A 12,824-nucleotide genomic window follows, 5' to 3' on the forward strand; every position below is an offset into this window, starting at 1 on the left:
AAAACTGTCACTGTTAAGCATGAGTTCACTGTCAGATCCACATATCTCTTAAACAGGCATTAATTCATTGAGTAAATATTGGTTAAACACTTTCTTTGTACCAACCACTGTTTTAAATGTAAATACAGGAGTGAAAACAAAACAAATCCCTGATTTTGTGAAGCTAGAAAATAATAAACTAAAAAAGGAAAATAAACAGTATGTTATATAGTAATAAGTACTAGTAAAGAAATAGAACAGGGAGAATTTAGAATATTGGCAGATTTTGCATTTTTAAATAGGTAGTCAGGAAAGGCTCCAAGGAAAAAGTGACAGGTGAGTAAAGACCTAAAGAAAGACACTGACCAGTTTTGAGTAGGAAATGATATTATCTGACATAATTTAATAGGCTAGTTCTGGTTGCTAGGTAGAAAATATATTGAATGTGCTAAGGACAGAGCAGAGGCTAGATTTAAGAGTGCTGGCAGTAGAGATGGTGAAAATTTGTCACTCTGGATATATTTGAAGGTTATCACCTTGAAGATGGATTGTATGTGGGGTGTGAGATTAAGAGATGAGTCATAATGCCTGTAAGTGTTTGACTTGAGCTATTTGAAGGATATAGTTGCTACTTATTGACTTGGAAAACTCTGTGGAAAATTTTTCAAGGAAGACCAAGGGCTCAGTTTTAGATATACTAAGCTTGAGATGCCTAAACAACCAAACAAATGGATAGATAGATGGATTGATACATAGATATATAAAGAGATACATAGGTAAATATGCAGATAGATATATACATAGATACATAAATACATTTGCAGTTCAAGGGAAAAAGATAAGCTGCAGTTACATATTTATGAGTCATCAACAGGCAGATGATACTTAAAGCTATAAGATTCCATAAGGTAAATGACCACAGAAGGAGAGAAGTTCCAAGGACTGATTGGTGACAGTCCACACATAGTCAGATAATAAAGAAGCAGCAAGAGAAAAGGAAGAAACCAATGAAATGAGTTTTCTTTTAAAAAAGTATGTATTATCCTGGAACTTAAATAGCAAAAGTGTTTTAAGGAAGAAGAAGTGCTTAACAGTGGGAAATATTGCTGATTTACTGAGGGAGTAAAGCGTGACAGTTGACCTTTGGAATTAGCAAGGTATTTGTCACTGTGTCACTGGTGACCGCAGCAGGTTCATATAGTGGGAAGTGATGGAGGCAAAGGTCTGAATGCAGTGGATTTAGAATAGAATGAGAAGAGGAAAATGTGGGAAGACAACGTGAACATGATGAAAGGAATGAGAGAAGTGGGATAGAAGCTGTAGAAGATAATGAAGGGAATAGAAAACTTTTTTTTTTTTTGGTTGGGGTGTGTGTGTGCATGTGCATGTGTGTGTAAGTAAGTAAAGAACATGGTTCAGTACATTTTCTTTAATCCCAGAAATTCTCTCAATGTTTTTGTTTTAGGATATCTCGAGTATATACTTTGTCTATTCTGAAATTAAAGTTATAATACTGTGATGCAAACGAAAGTTCTACTAGAGATCAGCATATATAAATAAGATACATACATCCTACTTATTTGAAAATTCGTATATAGCATAAGCATTATAACAAATCATGTCAGTGAGTAATTGTCAAGAAATCTTGACAATGTACAGTCTCTGCCAGTGTAACAAGGTTCATCACTTATTTTTTTCATGGGTTTGTATTCACATTAAATTTCTCTCTCCAAATTGTTATGAAAACTTACAAAAATATTTTTGCACTATTATGTTCAAGGCACTATCCTAAATATATTACATATCTCATTGCTACTCTTCACCATAGGCTTACAAAATAGATTTTATTAATCTGTTCTAAATAAGAGTCCTGGTGATCAGCAATTCAGTGACTTTCCTGAGCCTTGATAGACATGACTGATGGAGCAGGGATTCAGTCCAGATACGCTTAGTTCCAAAGCATATGACCTTTAACTTTTACTGCTTTTTAACACTATACTTCCTGAAAGACAGGGACTAACTTATAAGAAACACTTCTTTTGTATACTGGGTAGAGCTAAGTACAATGAAAGGCAACTAACATGACTTTACTCTTCATAAAGCTGTTAATATGTATAAGAAAAAATAATATATTTGTTACAACAAATAGAATCATTTTTCTCACGTTTACAAATTTAAACTGTTAATAATCATGATGCAAAAAAGTGTAAACTAATTTAATTTTTTTCTTTTAAATGTCTTGCCTTCATTATGAAACAATTTTCCAAATTACAAAACTAAAACAAGACAAAATCCAGTTCTACTGACAAGTTTTAAGATTTGAGTGCAGTAAGTTGCACATCGATGGTGTTGATTGTGCAATAAAAGCCGGTGAGGAATCCAAAATTAATCCTTTATCTAGCCTACTGATTTCTCTAAAGGTTTGCCACTGGAGATGCAATTACCAGGACTCTTACTGTTCAAATATAAGATTCTGAAACAAAATCCTTATCTCTAAAGAATGCTGGCTTTCTGCAAGCTTAATTATTTTTGCAATTTAATTAATACTAAAAATGTAAATCTCCATGTCTTAGTTTCAAATAAAATTTCAATAACAGAAAACTTAAATGTACAGGGAATATAATTAGAATCCCATCAGTTTCCCATTACTTTAAGGTGGATTTTGTGTCAAAATTTAGACACATACCAGAAAAGACAATGTCCAGTCACATTTTAGAATCCTGGTCTTTGGAAATCATTTATCTATTTAATATCCATTCCATTTATTGTTTTATTTCCCTTGATTTCATTCTATTTTCCTTATATGTTTTAAATTTTCAGTAGTGAGACATTGCAACATCAGCAAGTTCTGGATGACAATTTTATTTTTTAGATTTGTCTTATCCTGTGTGATATAAAAAAATCCAAAAACTTAACTGAGATAATTAAATTGTAACATGCATAAAATTTGTAAGTTGAAATCCTATTGTACATAATACATATTCATCATTTATATATGGCTCCAGTGGTACTATAGAAAAAGAATATGATTTAGAGTTGTGAAGAAATGGTTTTGAATCTCATACATCCCACTTATGACCTGCATGAACTTGTAAAAGTTCTTTATCTTTCGTTTCCACCTGTAAATAAAAGTTGATATTGCCCAACTAATGTTACAATTACTAAATAAGAAATCACATAGTATCTTGTTGGCAATTAAAAGCAAGTAAATAATTTCTTCTCTTTCGCTCTTATCTATAAACACAGCTAGAACATAGATAAATGGAATCAGTGATTGAATTTTATTTTTAGGACAATGGCAAAAAACTTACTCAACATGCCTGTAAAGCAAAATAAATATATACTTTTATTAAAAATGTCAATCTTCCTTATAGTGAATTAAACTACTTGTTTTTTCAAACTTTTGAAAAACTGAAAACTTTGTAATATTGTACATACACATGTATATCTACAATGTACATGCATATTTTTGTGTTGATTTTTTAACCTAGGATATAAGTTCTTGTTTCCTTAGTGAAACATCTGTAATATGAATTTAGAGATAGAACGTATTAAGTGAGATATTCTTTATAGAAACTTAAACACTGTGGTTTTGAAATATGTAATCTTTTCATAAAAAGTGAAATATTCATATTTCAAAACAAATCAATTCTAAATTATTTTCAAAGGACTAGATTTTATCACATATGCTAAATATTATTTTTAATAACTTTGGTGCTTTTTGCTTGCTGTTTTCTACAAACACTGTTAAAACCCTATGAAAATTTGTATATGCAAGAAAGTGCATGAAGAGAAAAACCCAGACATTTTGTCATGTAAGCTGAGGTGAGCACTGAAAATTTTACCTCCTGACAATGGTCAATGTTAGGAAGAAACCTAGAAACTACTAATTATTAGCTACCATTTAAATTGAATATGAAAGATGCAGTGTATATTTTCTACTGAAACAAAGTATATAAAATATACTTTAAAGTATATTATAACGTATCCATCCTACTCATCATAAAATTAACATTACAAACCAGGAATATATTTTGATATAGACTTGTTAGCATTTAATCAAGTGATCAATAATCTTTGGGGCAGAAAAGAGAAGTTTAAATAAATAAATAAAACTCACCTTATCCACAATACATATCTGCTTTCTGGTGTGAGCATCGAGAATTTCAATCTCGAAGTGAGTAGTTTTTACATGTTTAACTGCTGCAGCTGATCTTAGAGGGCCTGCTGAGAGTATAAGTTGCGACAAAGAGTGAAAATTTCTCAAGTCATTCTTCAGTATGGACCGTGTAGCTCTTGAGGAAATTAATTCTCTCTTGCGTTCTGAAGCAAGGGACTTGTGCCTTTTGAACATTGTGTGAACTACCAGAATCTGTCATGTCAACAGGAAACACTTGCAAGTGTGTTCCCTTCGAACCAGTTAAATACTGCTGGTGAAACCCAGAAAGGTCAAGTGGCATGCCATTCCAAGAGTTCAGTTTTATTTAGCAGGCTTGAAAACAATGACTGATCTATTTCTATATATAACGCAGTATTGTGGATTGCTGCAATGTAGATTACTTTACCAGCATTCAAATTATTTCTCGCTTTCTTCTTTTATCTCTGCTTTTTAATATGGCCACTAATATCTGAAATTCCAAAGCAAGAAAAGAATAGACAACAGTTTTCATTATCTCTGAATTCTGGAGGCACTAATCTTCAAACACATATATTATTATTCACAACTCACATTTAGACATATTTAAAATTAGCATAGTGCTATCTTATAGTTAAATTTAATAACACTTAGTACATTATTACATAACATACTTTTTTTTGTAAATGCTGCCTATGATATCAAGATTTGTGCCATGTTTTTAATACATACATAAACATCTGATACAAAATGGATGAATTCTTCATGCTAAACAGGGAATAGAAAAATGGCAAATCATCTATGAGACTGGAATATATAGAGAGATATTTTATAATTTAAGAAAAAGGAAGTAAGTCTTATTTTAACATTTCTATACACATTATATCATTGGGAATCATTAAATTTATATACAAAATCAGGACTAAACATCACACTTTTCACAAAACTAAATTATGGTGAATTCAAATAATCTCAGAATGAACAATGAAAAATTATAAACAACCTGGGAAGAGGGGTTTGTGGAAAAGACTTCAAGTACTTTGAGACGTGTATAACTGGTGAAGAAACAACCAGAAAACATCCAAACTATGTCGTCTCTGACTCAAAGGGATATTGTAGGAGAATATTCTGGGATGTTATCTTCAATGAAAACATGAAAAGAAAATGGCTAAAATTATAGAGGGAGAAATCTATATATCTACCTGAGTTAATCTTTACTTTTATAATTAAATAAGATAATGTAATATTTATTTTTAATTGCACTACACCTAATGCACTGAAGATTCACTTACACGTTGTTAGGTTATCATTTTCATATATAGACCACTATGACAGTCAGTATTTAATATTTAAGAAAATAAAAGACAGGGAAATATGTGTATATATATTTGCACACACACCTACACATGTTGTCAGTTTTATCACCCCAGTTGTTCAGAACTTTAAACTTGGCATCATCCTTAACATCTCCCTTTCTCCCACACCTCAGATTTAATCCCTCAGAAATCGAGAAGCCAATCTTGACGCCATACCCAGAGCTACCTTTAAAGTGTTAATCTCACCTGTATTGCTTTTCCAAACTGGTCTTTCTGTGTCAACACTCGCCAATCTGTAGTCTTTTTTTTAACACAGCAGCTGAAGTCATCAGGCTCTATACTAGAACTGGTAATACAATAATCTGCTCGGCATTCCTATTTTATGTAATAGAAAAGCCAGAATTCTCTGAAAAGTCTACACAACTCTGCATCATCAGCATTTTGTTATATCTCCGATTTCATCATCTAATCTATCCACAGTGCCCAGAACAGTGTATGGAATGCAGTGCCCAATAAGCATGTATTAAATAAGTAATCAATTAATAAATAATCAATAAATGTATCATGAAGGTGTAGGCAGAATGCTAATTGCTTGCAGAGGTGAACTATTTCGTTGTATTAAAATAACATTACTGCACAACCCATTTATCTTCAGAGATAGTTTATATTTAAAAAAAAAAAAAAAGAATGATGGAAGGACACGTGTGCCGAACTGAAAGAGCTCCCATCACCAACGCTGGAGTTATTCAAATAAGAAAATAAATACTGAATGACAAGACATTCTAACTTAAAGAATATGCATACCCATGAATCCATACTGTTGTAAATAAATAATTGAACAAATAATAAATAAATGAATGTGGACAAGATACGACATTTTCTTACATAAGAGTCCCAAATAGTATATACAGATATTCTCTCCCTGAGTATGGGTTTTACTTAAGTAACACACTTACGAAAAGGAATGAGTGGAAAGGGAAAATAGAAACTTTTTAGTGGAGAAAACTGGCAGGCAGACAGCATTTTGACCTAGAGGCTGAGTCTAATATCACTGGGAAGAGTCATGTTGATATCATGTACCAACTGGTATCTTGAGATGAGGACAATTCACCTCTGCAGTTTACTTCTAAAAGTTCATTTCCTCCGTCTAACCAGGAGAAAACAACAGACAGACCAAATTGAGGGACATTCTGCAAAAATACCTGATACTCTTCAAAACTGTCAAGAATATGAAAAATGACGAAAAATTGAGATAATGTGACAGATCAAAAGAGACTATATAAAGACATGACTAGAAAATGCAATGTGGTATTCTGAGTGTTTTCTGGAAGAAAAAATAAATTCATGGAAGTTGATGAAATATGAATAACATCTATAGTTTAATTAGTAGTATTATGCCAAGGTTAATTTCTGAATTTTGATAAATACGAAAGATTTTTAAATTAGGGGAAACTGGGTAAAAAAAACATACAAGAAAACTTCTGTACTTTCTTTCAATGTTTTTGTAATTTTATTCCAAAACAAAAAGTATAAAGTAAGCACACACCCACAACGAAAAGGAATGAAGAAGGAAAAAAAAATGGGTAAATGGCACTATTCAAAAGGAGAAAATTGCAGATTTTCATCTGTGCCTATCACCTAAGTTAAATATTTTGGAAAAGAATAAAAATTATTTCAAATATTATGTTATTTATTATTTCACTTTGTATTTTGGAAGTAGTTTAAGAATAAAATGTTTTTTGTTTGCCAAGGTGTTCTTATAAGATGCTAAACAGATCATAATAAAATAACACCCTGAATTACTACTTGTGTAATACTAGACCTGGGAAACCACTTTAAACTAGATTGTAACTTAAAATATATTTAAAATAGAGAACTATTATAAAATGATGCAGTGTCAAGTAGGAATCTTTATTCTAATTGCATTTATTTATAATAAAATGTAAAGGGGATGGTAAGAATATGATTGTTCTTTACCCTCATTTTTTTTTGACAGAAAGCATATCATTTAAATTTATTTTCCATTTAAAGTGCTACTTCTTATTAGATCATTTTACATAATTAATCGACATTTTTAGAGCAGTTTTAGTTTACACAATTGATTGTTTGGAAGTGCAGAATTCCCATGTATGGACTTTCTTCTCACCAAATACACAATTTCTCTCAACATTAATATCTTGCATTAGTGTGAAACATTTGTTACAATTGATGAATTAATGTTGATATATATTTATGAATTAAAGTCCATACTTTACTTTAGGATTTAGTCTTTGTGTTTTATAGTTCTATGAGTTTTGACAATTGGATAAATTCATGTATTTACCATGATGCTATCATACAGAATAGTTTCACTGACCTGAGACTGTCCTGTGCTTCACCTATCCTCCCTCCCTGCACTCCTCCTGAATTCCTGGCAACTGCTGATCTTTTTATTGTCTTAATAATTTTGCCTTTTCCAGAATATCATTAATTGGATTCATACAGTATGTGGTGTTTTCTAAGACTGGATTCTTTCATTTAGCAATATGCATTTAAATTTCCTCCATGCTTTTTCATAGCTTGCAAGCGTTTAAAAAAAAAATCACTGATAATACCCCACTATATGGATGTACCACAGTTTATTCATTCATTTATTGAAAGACATCTTGAATCTTGATGTCTGCTATGAACATTTGTGGGCAGATATAATTTCCAATTTGTTTGCGTAAAAAAACTAGGAGTGTGATTGCTTGATAAAATGGAAAGCCTATGTTTAGCTTTGTAAGAAATTATCAGACTGCCTTCCAAAGTGGTTGTACCATTTGTATTCCCACCAGCAATGAATGAGAGTTCCTGTTGTTCTACATCCTCAACAATGTTTGGTGTTGCCAGTGTTCTGGAATTTGGCCATTCTACTAAATGTGATGTGGTATCTCATTGTTTAAATAAGCAATTCTCTAATGAAAAATGATGTAGAACATCTTTTCTTTATATCTTTGGTGAGGTGTCTGTTTAGATCTCTTACATGTTTTGTAATTACTTTTTTTTCCTCTATGTTGAGTCTTAAGAATTCTTTTTATATTTTGGATATAAGTCCTTTATCAGATATGTTTTTTCCAAATACTTTCTTCCTGTCTGGCTTGTCTTCTAATTCTCTCAAGAGTATCTTTTGCAGAGCGAAAGTTTTTAATTTTAATGAAGTCCAGCTTATTTTTTTTCATTCACGGATTGTGCTACTGGTGTGTTATCTTCTTAAAATTATATGGTTTTACATTTATGTCTTTGATCCATTGTGAATTAATTTATGTGAAAGATACAAGGTATGTGAATAAGTTTTCCTATTGCATGTGGATGTCTACCTATTCCAGTACCATTTGTTTAAAAGACTAATCCTTTCTCCGTTGACCTGCCTATAATTGCTTGATTGTATTTGTGGGGTTCTATTTCTAGGCTATTTATTCTCTTCTATTGATCTGTCTATTGTTTTGCCAACATCATGTGGTCCTTATTATGGTAGCTTCAAAATAAGTCTTGATATCTGATAGTGTCACTCATCTGACTTTGTTCTTCAATATTGTGAGGGATATTCTGGGTCTTCTGCTTCTTAGTTCAGCTGTTATCATAGATACTCCATGTGTTTCCAAAATTACACTGTGGATTTTCTAAATTATATTCTCGCACATTTGAATATCTTCATGTTAACAATGACTATTCTCATAAGATTTAATATTGGGAATTTCCAGAATTGATACACCTTTGTGCTGAGTCAATGGCAAAGGTGCAAAAGTAAAGGACATCATGCCTATCATTGGATAAATTGTTCTTGTCCATTTTTCTAGAGAGTAGTTCAATAGTCTGTATTTACATTTTTTTGCCAGTACTTTAAGCAACTGATGGAAATTGTAATTATCCATACATATTTGTGACATTTAACCAGTGACTGTGTCACCCACCAGAATGTAAGATTCATGAGGAAAAGATCGGATCTAATTTTGTCCATTGATCTACCTTCAAGGCATAGTGTTATTCCTGGCATATAGTAAGTACTCACTATTGTTTGTTAAATGCATAAATAATCATGTGAATAAATTTTCCTCTCTAAGTTGAGATACTCATCAATGATATCACAATAAGGTAATCACTGGCATTTAAGAGCACCTTTGATGATAGAAAGGACCTCATGATAAAAACTATGTTTTTAGTCTGTATTAAATGTCATCTGAGTAAATCCTGGAAGACACTAAACCTGAAATTAGGCAGGTGAAAGAAAAAGAAATAGGAAGCCAAATACAAACTATTTGTCCTGGATATTTTTTGGTCAAAGTTCATAAGAAAATATATATTAGATACAAAGAATCAGAGTTTAGGAAATTAAGGTGTGATCAGAATATTAAAATAAACATCAAAGTACACTATTCTTGTACCTAAGCCAATATATAAGCAAGTATTATGTGTCTAGGAAATAACATTGTTCAGGGGAAGTAGTATCGGTTCAAGAAGTTTCTCGTTATAATTTAATAGTTATGTGATGTCAAGCTTTCCATTATCTCTTACATTTTGCTAACTTTATGAATTTTACAAGACTTTTATGAAATATAATATAATGTATATAAAGTAATAGGGAAGTTTCTGAAAACTGGAGGGTATTCAATATATATAAGCAATGTAATTTCTCAGTTTTGGTCTCCAAAATCATATTTATGCCTCCCCAAAAATCATATATATGCTTTTCTTTACCCCATCACCCTACTCAAGCATTCAGATTATTCCTCTCCTTTACTTTTCTAAATCAAAATGGTTATAGTACTAGTTCACTGGAAAATTAAATTTACTCATAGTAACCACATTGATGCCCAGTTCTAATCTAGTTCAACTGACCCCTTAAAATATCTGCAAGTATATTTATTATTCTCTTCCCCTATAAAGTGTATACAGTCTTATTTTTTCCAATTTTCTCAATTTTAGTAATACCAGTGAACTATGAAATGGTGTCTGAATCAGCAGGCTAAAAGCAGATAGAAAGGACCTGAGTAATATGAAAATAAATTATTTTCTGAGTCTCCAGAGGATATGAGTTTTTCCAGAAGAACATTTGATATCCTGATTGGTTACACAAGCTTCTGAAAATCCTGAAACTACCAAGTGGTTAAAACCACTGATGTTAACATTTCAATTAAAACAAAATAATTAGAGAGTTATATATAATAATTGAATATTTATTATGGATACATGAAATAAGTTCCTTGTAATAGAGGAAAGGATTAGGAGAGAAAAATATGTGTTCTTACAGGGACAAAGTTTCAGTTTTACGTTTTTTACCAACAGACTGGGATAATTGATCTAAAACAATTATCAATAAAAAATAATGATAAATAAATCAGTCAGATTATAGATAAATGATAGTTGCTCTATTTAAAAAGACTGTACCGGAAACATAGGGGGGTAATTCTGGAATTAAATTCAGAGATATAAGTTCCTGGTCTAACTCTGCCAATGTGTGCTGTGTGATACTGGATAAACTGGGTAACTTCTCTTAATATTAGCCGTATCATTCATGAAATGAACACGTTCTCAACATGATATTTAATGAGCCTTCTAAATACAATTTCCAAGGAATATTTGAAAGTTTGTTTCCTATTTAAAAATCAGCCATAAAAACAAAGAAGTAGAAGTAATATCTGCATTATAGTCTTTCTCTCACAAAGTTATTGCGCAAAGTAATATTTGTAAAAATGAACTGTGAAATCCTATGACATTATTATTAATTAATTAATCAGACTGGAATGGAAGTCTCTGTACTTCACTAAAACTATGGTGAAATTAAATGGCTTCCTGAAAAGCACATCAGTTGGACTGAGATTTAATCATTTTTAACTGAGGAAAACATATTCGCATCTTGCATGTATAAGGTTCAAGTTTTATGCAAAATTAAAATATCTATAGAAGAAAAAAAGCAAAAAGGAGGTGGCAGAACTCACTTTAGCAGCCCATGTGCTTGTTTATTTTAGAGGTCTTCTTATTTTTTTTTAATTCTGAGTTGAATATTTACCAAAATGTTTTCTTTGAACCATTTATACAAATTACAAACTCGCCAGAAACCATTCAATCTCAGTCTCTCTAACTCAGCTTTGCCTGCTTCATTTTCCCTTGGTTGCACACTAGGTTTTTATTAGGGCAGTTGGCTATGTCCTCCCTCGTATTCCCTGAATCATCCCTGGAGAGTTTCCAGATAAGCAGGCCTGCCCTTCCTAGAGTCTGCCACACGACTGCATTTGTTCCATGTGTGTTAACAAATGCTGGTCTTTATTTTAGAAGCCGAGGCCATGCCAATTTCTCCTCTTTCTTTCAGGGATTTCTTGCCATGAATGGTGTGGACTATAAAGTTCCTTTCTCCGTATTGAAAGAAAAACTTGAAAAAAAATTCCCTATACTTGGGATCTATATATTTAGAAACAAACTCACACTTCCTATGCAGTTTTATCTCTACTTGGGTAAGCTGTGAGGAAATCACAGTGAAACAAAATGCTAAGTTTCCATCTGAGAAATAAGAATTCAGTATTTTCATTTTTTTTATTACCTTCAGCTTATTTTTTCACTGGGGTTGGAGGATTGAGGCTAGTACATTTCTTTGGTTTCTCAGATTTTTAAGGAAGTTTTAAAACCATCAGAGAGAAGAATGAGACATAACAGGGTGAGAGTATTAACTCTTCATCCTCATAATTTAAAAATCAGTAGCATTATTTTTATTTAGCTTTTTAATGCACATTTCAAATAATTTAAGTTATATGCCCTGAGATGTTTGAGGTACATTTTCACCTTGAAGCAGAGAGATTGACTGTAAGTATTTGAAATACCATCTTGTCTTATGATTATTTGGGATTTTCATGTTTTCATTTTTATACATTTTATGCCTTAAGATTTGCAAAGTTTATCTAGAAAACAACACAAGTTATGTCTACAGTGAAGTATTTGGTGTTGACAGAATAACAGTCAGTGATCATGTGAGGCTTATTATAGTTCTGGTAATGAACTCAGCGCTCATCCACCTCACAACTGTGTAACTATATCAGATGGTTTTCATTATCGATGCAGAAACTGAGGCACAAAAAGTTGAAGTAACTCAACCAAAATGATGAGTCAAAAAGTGGCATAATTCATCACAAACCAGTCTAAGTTCTTAATCACTTTCTAATATCACATATTATGGCCACACACATTCACATCCAGGAATAAATATATATGTAGGGATCTATTATTTATTATTACCTAGTTAAAATCATTCAGCACAGATATATGTATATAGTATCGAAATATAATTGTGATTGCAAAATGATAGACACATTTTTCAGTGGCAAACACACCATATCATCTACGTATGAGTTTATTTGTGCTCACAAGTGTATGTGTGTGTCTGT

At 31.7% G+C, this 12,824-nt stretch overlaps 1 protein-coding gene across 5 annotated transcripts in view; it reads right to left on the minus strand.

Moving 5' to 3' along the window:
• TECRL (trans-2,3-enoyl-CoA reductase like) overlaps positions 1-4,411 on the minus strand; it is a 107,591-nt gene extending 103,180 nt beyond the window's left edge. Inside the window, exon 1 of one of the 5 annotated variants that reach the window (XM_045504695.2) lies at positions 4,100-4,410. In XM_045504695.2, coding sequence (XP_045360651.1) covers positions 4,100-4,333 — 234 coding nt within the window. In that variant the 5' untranslated portion in view covers positions 4,334-4,410. Of the gene's footprint in view, positions 1-4,099 lie in introns of all 5 variants that reach the window. The other 4 variants (XM_074344102.1, XM_045504697.2, XM_045504698.2 and 1 more) reach the window with 4 other exon arrangements.
• Positions 4,412-12,824: the final 8,413 nt, after the last annotated feature.

This window comes from Camelus bactrianus, chromosome 2 (genome assembly GCF_048773025.1).
Source record: "Camelus bactrianus isolate YW-2024 breed Bactrian camel chromosome 2, ASM4877302v1, whole genome shotgun sequence".
In the NCBI taxonomy this organism is placed as follows: domain Eukaryota; kingdom Metazoa; phylum Chordata; class Mammalia; order Artiodactyla; family Camelidae; genus Camelus; species Camelus bactrianus.